General features: G+C 36.1%; 2 protein-coding genes across 15 annotated transcripts; one reads left to right on the forward strand and one right to left on the reverse strand.

Moving 5' to 3' along the window:
* Positions 1-1,745: 1,745 nt before the first annotated feature.
* On the reverse strand, positions 1,746-9,795 carry LOC105679262 (N-acetylglucosamine-6-sulfatase-like). 13 transcript variants are annotated; one of them, XM_012379175.2, is made up of 11 exons: positions 9,308-9,439; positions 5,426-5,460; positions 5,022-5,312; positions 4,720-4,779; positions 4,443-4,649; positions 4,054-4,215; positions 3,528-3,698; positions 3,261-3,462; positions 2,309-2,607; positions 2,128-2,244; positions 1,746-2,023 (listed from the first exon to the last, which is right to left on the reverse strand). In XM_012379175.2, exons 3-11 carry the CDS (start codon positions 5,130-5,132, stop codon positions 1,856-1,858), a joined length of 1,497 nt encoding a protein of 498 aa, XP_012234598.1. In that variant the 5' UTR covers positions 5,133-5,312; positions 5,426-5,460; positions 9,308-9,439; the 3' UTR covers positions 1,746-1,855. The 13 variants fall into 13 exon arrangements, with proteins under 13 accessions (XP_012234598.1, XP_012234601.1, XP_067215472.1 ...); XM_012379178.2 differs by lacking the exons at positions 5,426-5,460; positions 9,308-9,439 and adding an exon at positions 9,499-9,793; XM_067359371.1 differs by lacking the exons at positions 5,426-5,460; positions 9,308-9,439 and adding an exon at positions 9,440-9,793.
* A 115-nt stretch (positions 9,796-9,910) lies between these two features.
* Zn72D (Zinc-finger protein 72D) lies at positions 9,911-18,653 on the forward strand. Of its 2 annotated transcripts, none has more exons than XM_012379170.2 (11): positions 9,911-10,070; positions 10,377-10,540; positions 11,436-11,777; positions 12,159-12,725; positions 12,827-13,540; positions 13,636-13,930; positions 14,020-14,207; positions 15,266-15,414; positions 16,651-16,746; positions 16,820-16,940; positions 17,339-18,653. In XM_012379170.2, the coding sequence occupies exons 1-11, from the start codon at positions 10,021-10,023 to the stop codon at positions 17,620-17,622; spliced, it is 2,970 nt and encodes a 989-aa protein (XP_012234593.1). In that variant the 5' UTR covers positions 9,911-10,020; the 3' UTR covers positions 17,623-18,653. The 2 variants fall into 2 exon arrangements, with proteins under 2 accessions (XP_012234593.1, XP_012234594.1); XM_012379171.2 differs by having other exon boundaries at positions 12,270-12,725.
* Positions 18,654-18,756: the final 103 nt, after the last annotated feature.

The raw sequence follows: 18,756 nt of genomic DNA on the forward strand, positions 1-18,756 counted from the left end.
TTTTATTTTGTTTTTAATTTTTTTAAATTTCTTTCTCGTGATTTGTTACCTAACTAAGAAGTTTTATCTTTAGTGCGGAAAAGATAACTTATTAATTGATGCAATTGTGAATCAGAATGATTTGTTATCTAACTAAGAAATTTTATACTTAGCGCTTATACTTATGTAAAATAACGTATTAATTATTATTATTATAAAAGACCTAATGTGATTTTCATTGATTATAAAAGGAAATTTAGCTACTTTTGTTTTTGCAGAGATTAATTTTAGTTTTTGAACATTTTTAATTAATTATTTTCTATAAGAGTACGTTTATATTCTAAGATCTCATTTAATTTTTGTTGACTTTAAAGTTAAAAAAAGATTAAAAGACTAATAAATCAATATAATCTATCTAAAAAATGTGTTACAACTTACACCATGCGCTGTTACAACTATTCTGAATATGGGATCAGTTATAACACTTTCTCTAATTTTGTTTATAAATTTATAATTTCTTTTTCTGTACATGCTAAAAAATTTAATAGGCATAATTATAGGCAATTAAATACTCTATCTTAGAATGTATGTCACTTCAAAACAAATTTTATAATAAGTTTTATAGTTTAGTAGTAGTAGACGCAAAAAGATTTATTACTGATCCCGGTCTTTTTTATTTTTTTTGCTGTCGAGTCTTAAGTATTTGTCAATTTGTTAACGTATTGTACACACGATCATGGGAATGCCTTAACACATGAATTTGTCAACGAGTGTCGAGGCACATTTGAATTGGTTTGTGAAATTCACACTCGTGCAAGTTCATGTGTTAAGGCATTCCTGTGACCGTGTGTATATACGCCGCGTCAAAATAATTACTCCACAATTCTCAACCAAATGTGCGATTTTCAAGTGTCTGAACTTGAAATTAAGATTGTGTAAGTATTTATTCATTATAAATAATTGACAAAAATAAGTTGTATATTTTTATGTTTGTGAAACAAGTTTCGGTTAATCGTCTAAAAGTTACCTGAATTCCTCCATTTCGTTTCCGACATAACCTCGCGCTAGAATAAATAAAAAACAAAAAAAATTTTTTAAATTGATGCTTATAATATTAATGCTTTATATATAGAGTTTGATTTTATTATTATCTTAAATATTATTTTATCATATATCTGTTTAAGATGTAGCTAAACCATATATATTTTTTTATTACTTCTTCATGTTCGCTATCTGCAATACGTGTATACTGTGTGGCTTATATCGCTTACGTGTAAAATAATAACACGAGCAAGCTAGAGTTTATCGAGAGCGAGATTGTTACTCTGCGCGCATCGTCATAAATCCTCGGAGGAACCGGAAACGTTTTAGCAATATAAATATGTACACGTCTGATATATAGTCTCGCGTTCTGTCTTCGACGCTCAGCTTTTTTCCACCTCCAGATCCCCTCCTGCTTTTTCCTACGCGAATATCGCCATTGCTATTCAGATATTCGAGGCTCTCTCCGCGGGGCTTTAATAAAAATATTTGCTAAGAAAACAGTTCCGTCGTGGGGGTGAATCCCTCCCCGCAAGCGCAGGGTGAGTTATTCTTATATCCAGATTCGCGGCGTATTCTTCGACAGCGATTTCCATAAATGCAATAATTCGAAATAAGACAACTTTCGGCGCTCTCTTATTTCCAACCTAGGTACGATATAGAGTTTTTCAAAACTATTCCGTTATTATCATAGCATGCTATAATAACAAAACGGAAACCGTAGCTTGATTTAAGATACTTTATTATACTTTAATAATTACGCGCAAATACATGCATCCGATATGTATAGTAGTACAATGTATGACATACAAATAGTAAACGTAATCTATTGCTATTATGTATATTTGTTTCCCAATCCTGTGAGAACGCATTCTGCGTCTTGACATATTGCCATTCTCTTAAGACGTTTCCTGAATCTGTGTCTCAATTGTTTCTTCATTGTGTACCCGATATTTATCATTTGGTATTCGTCAACGTTCAAATTGTAGGCTTCAATGAATTTCTGAAGAAAGTAATTATCCAAGAAAAAACCAAAAAATTCTCAATGAAGAAAGCTTTTAGTAAGTAGTTTAAATATTAAAACAGTAGCGTGTAAGTGTGTAGTACCTGATTATCTTCAAAGACGCAGAAAATATTATTAAAGTTTAGAGAGACACGACGAATACAACTGAACGTATTGTTTGCGGCATCCTGACATTTGCACGCCATTTCTTTTATGCATAGCTAGAAACATATATAGCGAAATTAATAGAATTCGAAAAAATAATTCTAAATATTTCAAACTTACTGTAACATTCAAATCACTGTCACTTGGACAACCGGATGATGGTACATTTTTGGATCTTTCTCCCCGATACTCTATCAAAACTGTACGATCTTGTGACAAATTGCGCTTTGTTTTAAACAATGTTGTCCCATCTGATGGATATTCCACATCAGCTATATCTAAAACTGTGGCGAAAATATCCACACTGCTGACAGGTGCGGAAATTCTAGACGGGTCAATTCCTGGACCAGATACCAATAATGGAACTCGTATATCTGTCTCGTAAGGTTGACGCTTGTCCATGGGCATACTAAATTGTCCTAGCAAAATAACGCAAAGATCCATAAAATTTTGGCAGTACAATTTAATACTGTTTTCTCTTGTACGAGATAGTATAATTGAAAGTTATATTAAGTTTTCAAATTAACGGTGAAATTTCGAGATGACACTAGCTATCAGAGATAGTTCAAACCAGTGGAGCTGTAACATACTGGAGTGAATCTTTCTTATGAAGACGCCCAGCAAACACAGAACATTGCAGTAACATTACGGCAATGTTGTAACATTGTAGCAACATTACAACAATATTGCAACATTGCTACAATGTTGCTGCTCTGTTTGCTGAGCTAATATGTAGCTTACGGTTAAAGTTACAATAAACGGGGACATCTGTCTTTTTTCCACATTTATTATTGGAGATCATTACTAGTCAATTGGAAATTTTAGAAACGAAGATAGATATTTCGTTCAAATATCTCCTCTAGTTTGGCCATCTCCACGCGTTCAAGACTCATTCCAATATGTTATATAGCTCACCGGTTCAAACGCAACAAGTAAAATCTCTAATCATTTTCAAAAACGAAACGCTTTAGTATTATTTATTATGACTTTTTGATTAAGTTTCAGTGCGTCTCCCTGTTGGTATTTCCCAACTGTTAACATTTTCGCAATTCCAGAGTGTTAAATTATTTACCAATGTGATATCCATTGTCAGACGTATAAATAAAGTAGGTGTTGTTCAGCAAGTTTCGCTCTTCCAACAACTCATGTACATTTTTAACAAGTTCGTCAACAGCTAATAAAGTTTCCCATCTCTTCCTGTATATCTTATCTAATTGCGGCAATACGCTGTCTGGTAAAGGAGATGGACCTCGTCTAACTAACCAATGTTTATCCTATTTTAAAGGTAAGACTGCATGAGAACTATCTAACATAATCATATTATTGTACAATGCTGTACCTGATTCACGGCTGTGTTAAAATTTGGAGTCCTTTTTGCTTTTGTACCATTATACTTATCATTATGTCTATCGGCGGGTGTAAAAGGAGCATGAGGGGCTGGGGGTGCTAATACCATAAGGAAAGGTTGATTTTGGGAATATCCTTTGATAAAATCCGCAGCTAGATTACTCTAAAATATATATATAGATAGTTGAAACTTTACTTTCGCTTTTATTAACAAAAATCTAATATAAGACAAACATGTAAACTCAAGTTGTTACGCTAAAAGTAACCATTTCAGCGTCGATTTACTTTAACCAATGATTAAAACTGTTGACAAAATTGCCAATACGAAAAATGAAATCGTTATGGAAAGAAAAAAAATTTTTAACTTTTTCTTTCTTGATGATAATATTTCATTCATGTTAGCATTTCCGTCGACATATTTTAATCGCCGATTAAAGTTAATCGATGCTGTCACTCTATAAAAACATTGTTAAAAACATTTTTTATACTTGTTTATATTATGTTGTATATATACTCACAATTACGTCGGTAAGATAGTCGCCTGCAGTGTTACCGTGCTTTCTTTCCGTACCATTTATCGATAACAAATAATCGTAATATTTGGAATTTCCTACAAGACCGGCCCACCAGTCCCATCCGATCGGTACATGATTCGCACCGCCAACTCTCTTGCTTCCGTACTACATTATACGCATTTATCTTACTTATTTTAATAATCATAAATGGCAAATACGAATTAAAGAAAAAAGAAATAAAATAGTAGTGAAAAGATTGGACCCCGAAATCTCACAGAAGTATTAATTTAATTATTTGCAATTTAATTATTTGAAGAGAATTTAATTTAATTATTTGCAAGCATCAAAGCAATAAATATTGTTCAGCTAATTCTAATAAAAACGAGATCTACCTCGTTCAAGTATTTTCCCGCATAAAAAGTTTTGTATCCGGCGATATTTCGCAAAAGAGCAGCAAACGTTGCCGGTTCTCTTAATTGTTGCCACTGTATGCTATTACAACCACCAGCGATAGAATTATTCACTGTCAAATGATTATGCTGGTATCGTCCAGTCAGGATGGACGCTCGATTAGGACAGCAAATGGGTGAGGCTACGAACTGAATCGTGATCATTTTCCAAAATAGCAAATCAGTAATGTTAAATAATTTTTACATTTGTAAAACTTACACAATTTGTAAACGTGATACCCTGACGTCCTATAAGATTCAGTGTATTTGTCATTGGTGTCTAAAATCATACAATAAATCGAAATGTACAAAGAAATATTAAACAATTATAGCGTTTTCGATTGAAGCAATTCAAATCTGATTTTGCAATATTTTACATCATAGTCCCATCAATAAAATTTGCATTATCCTAATAATGACAAGAACGATTTGTTATAAAGAAATCTTTATCGTGAGATTGCTGCAATCATAAACGCTGCTAATTTCAGATTTAAATAAAACCAAGTTGAAGACTCTATATACCATGCCATCTAGAATTGAGTCTTGATCGTCGGTAATAATCAGGACAATATTCCCCAATCCAACCGATAATGATAAGTAATTCAGGAACAAGAAAAGAATCTTTAGATGCATTTTGATCAATATTGCAAAGTTTAAATACAGAATACAGTCTCACAAACACTTTCTACCTTTGGTAGAACATGACAAAATTAAACGCAAAGTTAAATGCGCGCGAATAACATTCCGCCAAGTATTCGCGAATAACACGCAGAAATCGATTCATATATTATTGACATCGCACAGCTTAGCTCACTGAAATAAATATAGCACGTGTGATAACAGTACAACTCGAAGCTGTAAAATTATTACTAGCTACACGTAAAATGTTTAATATCACAAAGTAACACAAAGCAAGCAAATGTTACTAGATAGCATTGAGATGATCAATTGGAAGTTGGCGCTGTAAATAAAAATAATTACGTTAAAACATACATCAAAGAATTGTTCTTCAATTGCTCCTTCGATATCCAAAATTGCTCCACTTAATTAATATTAATAATACTATTACTATGAAAGCAGTCACCAATTTTTACCTAGCAAATAATCCTATTTACACTTATTTTCTTTTAAATCTGTTCTTATAGAACGATTATTCCTCAATCACTTTTTTAATTCCTATTGTTAGGTTTTTAATTTTTGTTGAGTTTTTATTTATAAAAATTAATAAATGTTGATTATTTGATGCGTACGATCAGTGTGGCCAACTTTTGAAAGCAATGATGCACAGAAAGCACTAGATTTTTACAAATTTTTTAAACTGCCCTATAAACTTAATATTCTTGAAAAATTATCCGTCTTATATCCATAGTGCATAAGATATGTTTTAAATTTAAGGTTTAATCTTTACATCTTTACATCTTTACTTAAAATTCTCTTTATCAATGCTTACTAATAATATACATAATCATTTCTCAGCCGTAACAAATAAAAATTAAAAATTTTTTTCGGATTTTTATGGAACAATTTTTTAATAATTTTTTAATAATATTATATTATAATTTCCCCAAGAATAATTTGCACTTTTAAATCCTTCTGCCTTTTGATTGTCATTTGTCAATACTTTTATGTAATAAAAAAATGAGTATTATACATTTATGTGCTGTATTGCAACAAAGTCTTCCTTTAAAGTGTGGTGTTTTTTACTGTCAAATATGCCTCGTAGGGCAATAAGTCATCATCAAGTTATTAACACTGTTATTAATTTTGATATTATTAATGATAAAACTTGGAAAATTTATCCTAAAATTTGGAAATATAAGGCTCAGCTAATTAAACAATCAAATTAGGTATGATAGGGAGCATAAAGAGCCAAACGCCAGATTTCCGTGCGATAGAATTTGTATGTATATTATAAAAATAGCTTACAAATAACAGACGTTTCTGCCTGATATCAGACTATTTTCAGGCTATGTAGGGTAACAAAAAGAAAATTAAACACCAGAATAAAAAAATATAAAATGCATATTAATAAAAGAAGTGGTTCTCCGTCTGTAATTTCTAGACATATAATTGAATCCTCTCACGAGTTTGATTGGGACAATGTAAGAATTTTGGACGAGAAACCTTCTTATAACAAAAAACTTATTTCGGAAATGATTTTTATTAAATGTCAGAGTGCAGGATTAAACGGTCAGAGAGTGACACCGACTTTTATCAAAATCATATTTTCCTGTTCTAAACTTTCCTCTCTTATGATCTAGAACCCTTCTCCTTTTTTCTTTATTTCACTCATCTTTTACCATCTTTTTCTCCATTCCTTATAACCTATTCTTCCTCTCCTCATAGGTCTCTCATCGCTTCGGATCGTTGATTGGAATACTAGCATTAACATTTTAATTTTTGACTAAGTTGTCATATTTTTTTCTGTCTCTTCCATCTTCTCTTATACATAATGTCGAACACCTGTATTATGGATTTTATCAAGTATGTATAAAATAAATAATTTTTTATTTGGTTGTTAATAACGTCATAGTAATTAATTCATTTGTTTAATTTATTTTAGTACTTTAACTTTATTATTAATTATATAATTTATTATTTTAATCGTACGAATCAAATCTTGCCTTAATGTCGTAAATCGTATAGCAAATGTTGACGTTACGTTTCATATTTTATTGTTTTGAAGATAGTCTGATGTCGGGCAAACGTGTATGTTATTTGTAAGCTGTTTTTATAATATAATACAAATTCTATCTCACGGAAATCTGGCATTTTGACTCTTTACGCTCCCTATCGTATCTAATTTATCCTAAAAGTCACTCAATCTGGACAACTATTTGTAACGTATGGAATAATCGCATGAAATCAATGAATCTTTATTTTTACATTGTTCAAAACAGAAATAATATTTTAAATTTTTATAAAAAAATAAAAAAACATTTTAATCAAAAATTGCAGTTTTGTTAAAAATAATATATCAATTAGTGAAATTTCAACTAATGATTATTCTGATGAAAAATGTCATAATGTTCAAGTAAATTTATATATATAAGAATTTACATTCAAAAAAGTTAAATTTTCAAGTTTTTTTAACTAATGGCGGACTTCCAAAAAGCTATCACCTCCGATTTGGCTGATATTCAGCCTAAATACTTATTTTATCTAGTAAATAATATTTCCAAATGAATTTTTGGCGCAAATGCCCCCTCCCCCCCCCCAGCCCCCCTCAAAAGTAAAACCGTTTTTGTTAATTATTTCAGAAAGTATTCATTATACGGAAAAAGTTGTGAAACAAAAAATGAAGCTCATAAAAAGCTCGACAAATAAGATTCTATACATATTTTACTTAACTCCAATATTTTAGTCGTTATTATAAAAAAACTTGTAAAAGCCACAACTTGTAAGGACGGTACCCATTGCATCCACGCATACACTTTCCACGTGAAGCGAGGTAAATTCTACATGGGTTTACGAATTTCTACGCAAAACGAGATTCAATCCAAACACTATGTGTATAGTTTTTTGATGATGGAGCTGGAGGCGGAACACACTGCCTCCAGATTATTGATGATAACGACTAAAATATTGGAGTTAGGTAAAATATGTATAGGACCTTATTTGTCGAGCTTTTTATGAGCTTCATTTTTTGTTTGATAACTTTTTCCGTACAATAAATACTTTCTAAAATAATTAACAAAATAGTTTTAAAATAATTAACAAAATAGTTTTCTAAAATAATTAACAAAAATAGTTTTACTTTTGAAGGGAGTTGGGGGGCGGAGGGGGCATTTGCGCCAAAAATCCATTTGGGAATATTATTTACTAGATAAAATAAGTATTTAGGTTGAAAATCAGCCAAATCGGAGGTAATAACTTTTCGGAAGTTTATCCAAAACCTGGCTAAACACACATTTTGACAGAATTAATTTGCATTGAAAAAAAGTTGCCTTACGTCCAGTTTTAAAAATTAAAAAAATTACTAATATAAATGATAAAACTTATCTGATTATAAAATATATGGATTTTGTCCATCAACAATTTATTGTGAACGTCCATTCAATTTTAATCAAGATATTGATATAAAATTCAACATTTGGACAGTTGATACAAGTAATTATCCTCATTCAAAAAAACGCTTTATATCGGGAGTACATCGTGACATATTTAAAAAAGAATTAGAGAACAAAAAACCAATCAATTGCGAAATAAACTTATTAAAAAGTTATTGTTTCATACAGTGAACAATTAGGTCCATTTGTGCCAAATATTAATGTTCTTAATAAAATTCGTCAAGAAAGTACAAATGAAAAATTAGGCATCGTAAATATAAATTTATGGGATTTATTACAATATTTAAAGACTAATGTAAAGTTCAGTCGAGCAATTAAACGCTTAACTTTTGAGAAAAAAATAATTACAAGATATAAGAATAATTGTTCAAAAATATTAAGTTTATATGGCAGTTTAAAAAATTTGTAAAAATCTAGTACTTTTTATGCAGCATTGCTTTCAATAGTTGGCAACACTGATCGTACACATCAAATAATCAACACTTTTATTAATTTTTATACATAAAAACTCAACAGTAAATTAAAAATCTAACAATGGGAATTAAAGAGGCAATTGAGGAATAATCGTTGTATAAAAACAGATTTTAAAGAAAATAAATGTAAATAAAGTTATTTGCTAGGTAAAAATTGATGACTGTTTTCATGTAATAGCATTATTAATTAATTAAGTGGAACAATTACGGATATCGAAGGAGCAATCGAAGAGCAATTCTTTGATGTATGTTTCAACGCAATTACATTTATTCGCAGCGCTAACTCCAATTGGTGAGATAACATTTGCGAAGAGTGCCAAAAACAACAATCCGCGCGGCCGGCAGAGGGTGTTGGGAGAGGTTGAGCTTATGCGTTGCCTTACGCTTGAGCACGCACACGGCACAACGAACGAACGAACAGAACAAACTGGCACAATCGTAACATTCCGCACGCACTTCCTCATCGACGAGGTAGCCCTTTCTCGAACACGCCGGATGTATATGCGTTGCGCCGCGACACACAACGCAGCCGCGAAATTATATCGGCGAGTTCTGCCCACACTACCCCCGGCGTCCCGAAGAATAGCCGATAGACACGCAGTAAGTTTTATGAGGCCCGACTAAACCCGTAATATCTATCCGATTGGTCATTTCTTTTCGCGCGTGCAACGTCATTCTGTTTCTCCGTCTTCCTCCGTCTATTTCGCGCGATGTATAGCTGGCTCAGTACGCAGCGGTAGCGCAGCGCCAGGTAAAGCGTGGAAGTAAAATTGTCGGTCATGTAGAGCAGCGTGGCGCGCCACGCGATTCTCGTGGAAACCGCCGCTGAGGGCGCGTCGCTCGCGCGATCGTCGCGCCGTGTTCCGACGGAATAGCCAATGAACGAGCGCGACAGCGCCGACGTTTTATCGAGTTGTTCGTGGCACGCCCTACGACTTCCTCCATTGTTCTTCTTTCCGGGATACTCTGCGTGGAAGGATGGCTCAGAACAATTATTTCGGCTTTACTCACGGCGGAACGCAATATGGGTACGAAATCGTTTGCATATCACTAATACTAAGTAGCCAGTGTTAAGCTAAGCGAAAATTCATGGCCGTAAACGCATTCGCGTTAGTGATTAAAACGTCCCGTTAAACGTCGGCACGCGCTCAGAAGTTCAGCCGGCTCGGCGGCCATTTCTTTTGCCGTGCGGTAGCGTCCGTCAAGCGTCACCGGGCACGGCTGTCGATTTTCTCAATCTCATACACATTGTCGTCGTGTATCATTTCTCGCACAAATGTTTCACGAGTCTTGCATGTCGAACAGAATCAAATATCCACTGTTCTTTTTAACAGGGCAACCAGCGCTGCCGCGTATCAGACCGGACAAGCGGGATACGCGGTAACTCCAGCGGCGACTGCCGCTACGTATACCCAGCGTCCCGCTGCCGCCGCTGCTACTGGGTACGAAACCTATCAAGCAGCTGCTGCTGCTGCAGCAACTGGCACAACGTACGCAGGTAAGTTGACCAACAAAGTTTTATATAAATGTTATCTTTAACAAACAATATAGCGATTGATTTTTGAAAAGAGATTTTACAATAAACATTACTCGTCACTCATTTGTCTCATTGTCATAACTTTTGTATTTATCAAACATTGCAACAATGTTTTTTTAAGGCTGCTGAGAAAGAAAATATTGCTATTGACATGTTCTCTTGATGATTTTATGTTCATGTGCCGCGTAGGTTGCATACACCTTATGTTGAGATAAACAATATATTGTTATTCAATATTTTAATATATATTATATGTTGTGACTCACAATGTGATAACTGCAGTATATATATTTTAGTATCAATACATGATTTTATTAAATGTTACATTTAATTATAAAATTAAAACATTAAATTATAAAAATATACAACAGTCTGAATAGAAAGTTTGGTGTGTGGAGCGTATATGACCCATGTGACAAATAACATGTTAACAAACAAAAAACAGGCATCTGGAAGAATATTTTTATAAAGGCTTTAATTAAGGTTTCAAAGAAATCACATGTTTTATATGTACTCAACTTTTTTCTAAATTATGCTTATATTATTATATGTATAGAAAATTCGAGGATAAATTTTGATTTATAATTAATAGCAAATAACAAAAAAATTAAACATACTTAAATAACAACATTGATACAAAATAAATCTTAACCTTTATATATTATTTTTTTCAAAATGTTTAGAAATATACAATTATAATCTAAGAATAAAAGTTATAAATAAAGTTTGATAAATCTAATTTGATGGCAGTTGATGACGATGTATTTGTTTCATATATTGATAATAATATATTTTGTAACTATTTAAACACTTCTCTACGTACAATGATGACAATCATGGCATTAATTTATTTAAGCTGCTAATCCTGGCACTGTGGCTCAAACTTATGATTACGGTTACGGGCGCACTGCACCGGCAGCTACGTACGACGCTACCAAGACTTACTATCAACAGCCAGCAGCTGCAGCAGCAACTTATACTACCACTGAAACACACTATCAAGCTGCAAAACCTGCTTATAGTACGACCAGTGCCTATACTGGCACTGCTAGACAAGCCACCACCACTGGACAAGCTAAGACTTATCAGGCATCTAGTACAGCTTATCAGCAATCTAATCCTACGCAGAGCGCGACTTACTCTTCTGGATACACAGCTCCGGCTACGCCTGCCGCTACACCATCAACTGCGACAAATAGTAAGTTGTTAGCCTGTTGTATTTTTATCTTCAAAAAATCTCAAGTCCTATCTTGACCACTAACTGTGAAGTAGGAACTAATAACATGAAATTGATCCTCTCATGATACGTGAAAAAAGAAAATTTTACAAAACTCTGCTAGCATTCTCGAGCATGATGACAGCACGAGCGTGATAGCAGAAGTCTGGAATTTTTACTCTCGTTCCCAAATACGGAGTACAGTTTCGGTTATGTCGATCACCCGGTGTGGAAGTCTCGTGTCTCGTTACTTTATAGCTTGATATATCTCGAAATGAGTGATAGCAAAAATTTTGTGCCGCGCGAAAGTACGAAGGATTTGCACCCCTCCAAAGTTTGAGGTTTCAATTTCATTTCCCTTAGAAACGGCGAGTACAACGTATTCCGGCTACGACGCAGCGCTATATAGCGCTGCGACTATGTATGTAGCCCAACAGAGTGCAAACAGCAATTCAACTAACCAGAAGACTGGAGGTTGGCAGGGCTACGGACGAAAGGGATTCGGAGCTGGTGGGGGAGGGATGAAGGCAATGCGGCCCAAGCAGCCTCCCAAGCCACAGCAACTACACTATTGCGATGTCTGTAAGATCAGCTGTGCCGGACCTCAAACCTATCGCGAGCATCTGGAGGGTCAAAAGCACAAGAAGAAGGAAGCCTCCCTGAAGGTACCCCAACAGCCTCCAACGCGCGGAGCGGGCAACAGCCTTCGTTGCGAGCTTTGTGACGTGACTTGTACAGGAAATGATGCTTACGCTGCTCACATCAGGGGTGCTAAGCATCAAAAGGTGGTGAAGCTGCATACTAAGCTTGGAAAGCCAATTCCGAGTGCGGATCCTACCGTTTTGAATCCGAAACCAGCGGCAGCCGCAAAGGCCGCGGCGACCAAAAAGCCAACAGTGACGGCAACACCTAAAATCAATTTCGTCGCTTGTAAGTAAATCCCCGAATCTTTTGGCGTTACAACATTAATCCTTAATTGTACTCAATGATTTTTTTTATACATACATGCACGTTTTTATGATATATTTTAGCTGGCAATTTGGGCACGGTAAATCAGAATCAAGCGGCTGAGGTGAAGCAGGAGGAGCCAGCTACTGAAGAAGCTGTGGAAGAAGCAGCAGTCGACGAAAAGGATATTCAACCGGTCGGTCAAGAGTATATCGAAGAGAACAAATCAGAGGATGGAAAGATTATAAGTTTCAATTGTAAATTGTGCGAATGTCGATTCAACGATCCCAATGCCAAAGATATGCATATGAAGGGTCGCCGTCATAGATTCGCTTACAAGAAGAAGGTCAATCCCGATTTGGTGGTCGACATGAAACCTAGTCTGAAGCAGCGCAAGATGTTGGAAGAGAAACTACGTAGGCAACAAATGCGTGACGAGTATCTACGTCGCAGGGAAGAGATTAATCAACTGGGACCTATGGGACCTATGATGGACGAGGAGATGATGTATTGGGAAGAGAGACGCCGCTATGAGGAGGAATGCGAATATTACGAGTGGTACCGACGATACGGACGCGGTCCGGGCGCACCGCCGATTCCGCGACCGTTCCCAGGACCTCCGCCCATGATGATGTTCCCGGGTCCACAAAGACGACCGGATTCATCAGACGATAAGCATGTGTTGGCACATCATACAACCATTTATCCCAAGGAACAAGAATTACTGGCAGTTCAGAAAATAGTTTCACACACGGAGAAGGCGTTGAAATTTGTGTCCGACACTTTAGCCGAGGCTGGTGAGTACATTTAAATAATCTTCACTTGCAAATTGCGTAGACAAAATTTTGAGAAATTGCACTTTTACACGGACGCATCTGATTGTTTGCTGCAGGTAAGAAAAATAGTCCTGCAAATGCTAACGCTACTGCAACGACACCTGTGGCAACTGGTGGTACACCGCAGACAAATGCGGACGCGTTGAAAAAGGAGGAGGCCGACAAGAAGAAGATAGTCACGCCACAGAAGGAAGATGGCAGTGATGGGAATCTCTTTTCATTTCAAAAGGAAAAGGAAGATTCGAGAATACTTCGTGGTGTTATGCGCGTCGGAAATTTGGCCAAAGGACTTTTGCTATCCGGAGATAATCACGTTTGCCTCGTCGTTTTGTGCGCTGAAAAACCGACAAGGTACTTGAATTATAATTTCTCTGTAATATATCATGTAATATGTGTTATACGCAATAAAAACGTTATGGAGAACCACTTCGTTTTCACAGGACATTGCTCAATAAGGTTGCTGAGATTCTACCCGGTGAACTGAAGAACGTAGCTCCCGAAGAGACCTACAACGTTGGCAAGCACCCGGAATCTGCAGCTTTAACGGTCTCGGGGGGAACAGTGACCGTCAGCGTGACGCTCACAAGTCCCCTGATGCGCGAGACACCAAAATCGACCGCGACAGCAGGTAATTTCATTATTTCGTATTTTTACGGTGGCCAAGAAAAGGATAACTACGAAAGAGAGAAAGAAAAAGAGCAGCGGGGTTGTTATGGAATTATGCACCTCTTTTATTTTCACGCCGTTTTCTTAACTACTCTGCGATTTTTACACATTTAGTTTGTTCTTTTCATGGCCCAGAAAACTTTCTGTAAGTTTTTTTAAGCACCAGGACGAGGCGGGGCAGCCAAGGACGGTTCGACGGTTGCCAGTGTACATACGCTCTAACATAAAGTTAATTTCTTTTTCGATATAGCTGCGTGTCTTAGTGTGTCCACGACAGAGTCCTTGTAGAATGCAATTTTTGACTGTAAGAGCGTTCTGACTGCGAGAAACGATATTTGAAATACGAAATAACGAGATGATTGAAAGAAAGAGAGCGTAAACTTGATCGGTTAGAAACTGCCGGTCAGTTTTATCGCGTGTTATTTCGTTCGTAAGTAACACGGCTTTTCCTCATACGCCTTACCAGTGACGAATAATCGAGCTAGAGTCAATTGTCGAACGATTCTAACGAGATTTTATTGAACGTGGACACGCTTGCGATAGGAGGAAACAACGCTGAGGCAATCTTAAAACTATGGACTTTTTGATCATGCATAAAAGAAAGACAGAAGATCCCTCTGACTGGTATCGAATGCTGTACATATGTTTTGCGATGCGCATCACGTATCTCTGAATTTCATCGACGGTTTCCCATCGGCATCGGTGTCCATCTATCCTTCAAAACGGGATAGGGGTGACGCTACCGATGCCGATGGAAATGGTCGGGCATTCTTCGAACATTCGTACAAAAAAATCATCGGAATGTTGAATTTGGGCGAGCCTGATGCATTGCAAACGTACTACATTCGATCAGACTTATATTTCTTTTCTCGCGTTGGCATTATTACGACATAGCTCGCAATTTCAAGGTGCTTTAGTTTGAAATGAATATATAGAGGGAATACCTGAAAACAATCTGGGCATGATCAAACACTCTAAGTGTTGTCTAAGCGTGTTGTGCTTTCTTTGTTGGAATCTCAGATAATGCTGGACAGCAGCAACAGGATGCTGCTCAACTGCAAGCGACGCCCGCGGCCCCCGCTGTGACGAAACCAGATCCGCCAGATGTACTTCCCAAGGCTAAGTGTTTGGAGGCTTTAGCTGCACTCAGGCATGCGAAGTGGTTTCAGGTTTGAATCCATCAACTCTCAGTTCAAGATCTCAAAGAATTTGTCGATGCCACATTCTTGTTTGGCGCTATGTAACGAGCATTTTCTTTTATTTTCTCCTGACAAAAATGCGAGACGCGTGCAAGTTGTCCTCTCTTTCTTAAAACAATCAGTCAAAGCAAAAAAAAAAAAAAGAGAAAAAAGCAGTCTTAGAAACTTCCAGCCTTGTGACGGTTTTATTTTTATTATTACCCGACTTGTCGGCACGATTCTGTCTGAATAGCCTATTTGATCAGGTTCGATGTTTGCCGTGCTGTCCACTGAATTTCTAACACGCGCAAACAGTCGGCTTCACTCACTATCCATTCCGGAGCATTAGTTACGATTACTATGATCTGAAATAGAGTGGCATCGTCTATGCATTGGCTATCCTAAACAGTGATAATCGTACATCGAACACACGATCAGATATTATCAGGCAAGAAATCACACAAGTAAGCAACATGTAAATGTTTATCTCGACGTGCAACGCTGCTAGATGCATTTACATCTGCTTTGCTTTGAATCTTCTCAACATCCAGAATAATAGGAAACTGTTTCTTTGTAAAACGTAAGTTGAAAACATAAACTCATTTTGTATCACCAGAAGTGGATGTGTGATTTTTCTTTGTTTTCTTTAACAGCAGACTGCTCGACTACTTTACGATCAAGCACTATTCATTATTCTGGATCGTCCTTAATGCGTTGTAGCCTAGGCTGCGTCTGTTCTAGGTCTGTCTTAACTTGAAAGCTAATCGACATTTATAGTGTACAGCTTTTTGTAAGATTATATATATATTTCGTTCCATTTGTAACAATATATTAATAGTGCGTTATTTGCACAGCTTTGGAGATTAAAGAGACAGACAAGCACAAACACACAGTAGCGCGTCATAAGTGTACCGGGTGTTTCTATAAATGAGAAGTCGAGTCCTAGCAACTACTCTGAAGACATGCACAGTTCTTGAGAGAGATATGAGCTCTAGCTTTTTTTTATTATTGCGATAGGTACGTTTAGGAAAAGTGATTGATAAACACCCGGTAATGTTGATATGGGCTAATACTATTAGGGGCATTAGGCACGAGGCTGGGAGGATAGCTAAAGCCCACACAAAGCAATTCAAAGGATAGTTTAGGCCGTTTTTATCTCCAGAAGAGCCAGTGCTTTTATTGTGAACATTAAATCGTAGTTTTTGAAATGTTAAACCTGTTCAACAGGCTAGAGCCACCTCGCTGCAGAGCTGCGTTATGGTTATCCGTATAATGCGCGACCTTTGCAATCGTGTACCAACGTGGGGTCCGTTAAATCCTTGGGTTAGTATAAAGTTTATATATTTGAGCGATTTTTCGATTATTTGAGATTACGATCCCTTCATAATCTATGCAGGCATTGGAGTTATTGACTGAGAAAGTGATCAGCACCGCTGGAGGTCCTCTTAGTCCCGGCGAAGCTTTGAGAAGGCTTTTAGAGTGCGTAGCTGGAGGAATATTGCTTCCAGGCAGTCCAGGTAATTTTTTTCAATCCATTCGCAGCTGTGTGTTTGGATATTTTTATCATTGATTGCGTTTAAAAAACACAATAGCTGTAAAACCGTTAAGTAACACTTGCAGACTCTGCAAGAACCACAGACAATTGTTATTTAACAGTTTTACAATTTTTTTTTTTTTTTTTAACGCAATTATTCTAAATTTCTTCTTTAAATGATGAAAAAAAGATGACGAGTCTGAGCATATTGTGGAGATGATTACTGATCTCGAGCACAAGTATTTTGTTCTCTTGCATCACAATCATACATTCCACAATAATGCGTAGATGATATGGCATCCTGATAAATTATAGCAATGTTACTGATTACATAACCTTCTTTTCAAAGACCAATAATGATGAAGATAAATATTCCTTTAGGATTATCCGATCCATGTGAGAAGGAGCCGGTTGACGCGATAGGAAACATGACGTCTCAACAAAGAGAAGACATCACCGCATCCGCGCAACACGCGTTACGGCTGGTAGCGTTCCGTCAGATTCACAAAGTCCTAGGTATGGAGCAGCTGCCGCCGCCGAAATTCAAAGGACGATTCGCCAGAAAACGAAGACGTGACAACAGCAACGGCGAAGGCACGGACAGCGAAGCTTCAAAGAAGGATAAGAAAGCAGAGGAGATCAAAATGGAAACAGATTCGAAGTAGAAGAGAGATCTACCAAAAAATTCGTTCTACGAATTACACCTATTAACTTATCTAATATAAAAAAAGAAAAAAAAATATTTCTCCGCCGTGTCAGTTGCTTGTTTAGGAACAGAAGTATATCTTCGGATCAAAACAATTTGGTATTAAGTGATACTTGTTGCGATGTAGGATGCGCGTAATCCAAAAACGATTATGCTAAAAGACGACGAGGGACGCTTATCAAGTTGCAATAGTGGGCATTTGTTGAATCCACTCTCTCCTGTTGCAGATTATTCATTTTAGACCAATTGTGACGATTCTAATTGGTGTAAAATGAGTAACAGTGTGGTCATTATTTTCCTTCTACGAAATATTTCGTATTTAATCATTATCTAATATGTGCATCGCAAAACAAAAGATGTAGAGTTTACGGCAAATAAATAAAGCTTAGATCGATTGATAAACTTTCTCGAACAGGCAATTGGTGCGATTAGTTTTGATCTTAGCTTTATATCGAAACGAACCTGATGAATGCGTTCACATTGATTTGTTCTGATTCATCTCGGTCACGGTGGATATGAACAGGAAAAATTGAAACGATTGAGTGGTAGAACGCGACGATGAACATTTATAAGTTTGACTTTAAGAATAGATAATAGATTGTATTTGAGAATTTGTGTGTATGTTGTGTGTGTAGTCATACCGACGTGTAGAAAATATTATACCCTCCTTCTCTCACACTCCTGCACAAAAGTGACAAACTATTTACTATGTATGCTTTTGACACGTGCATCGTTCACGTGAAGAGTACAGACGAGATATTTAGAAGTCAACGAATTGGATGCTTTAACGATATCTAACGCGAAACAAGTGTTAACATTTTTTAATAGATCACTGAATTAATTTGAGTTTCATTTGCAGAATACAAAGACGTGATATTAACTTTTCAAACATTTTACCGCCGTTTAAGTGGTTTTTTTTCCAATCCTGTCTAGATTTTCTGTTCTGTATTTTCAGATCATCATTGAATAAAAAGAATATGTACAATGCAATCATTAGTTTATTAATATGTCTGATTGAATTTAATATAGGAAAGTCCTGGATGCTACTTTCCTATCCAATTATATGTATTTTATTCAATTTGAAGATTTTATA

Source organism: Linepithema humile, chromosome 7 (genome assembly GCF_040581485.1).
Source record: "Linepithema humile isolate Giens D197 chromosome 7, Lhum_UNIL_v1.0, whole genome shotgun sequence".
In the NCBI taxonomy this organism is placed as follows: domain Eukaryota; kingdom Metazoa; phylum Arthropoda; class Insecta; order Hymenoptera; family Formicidae; genus Linepithema; species Linepithema humile.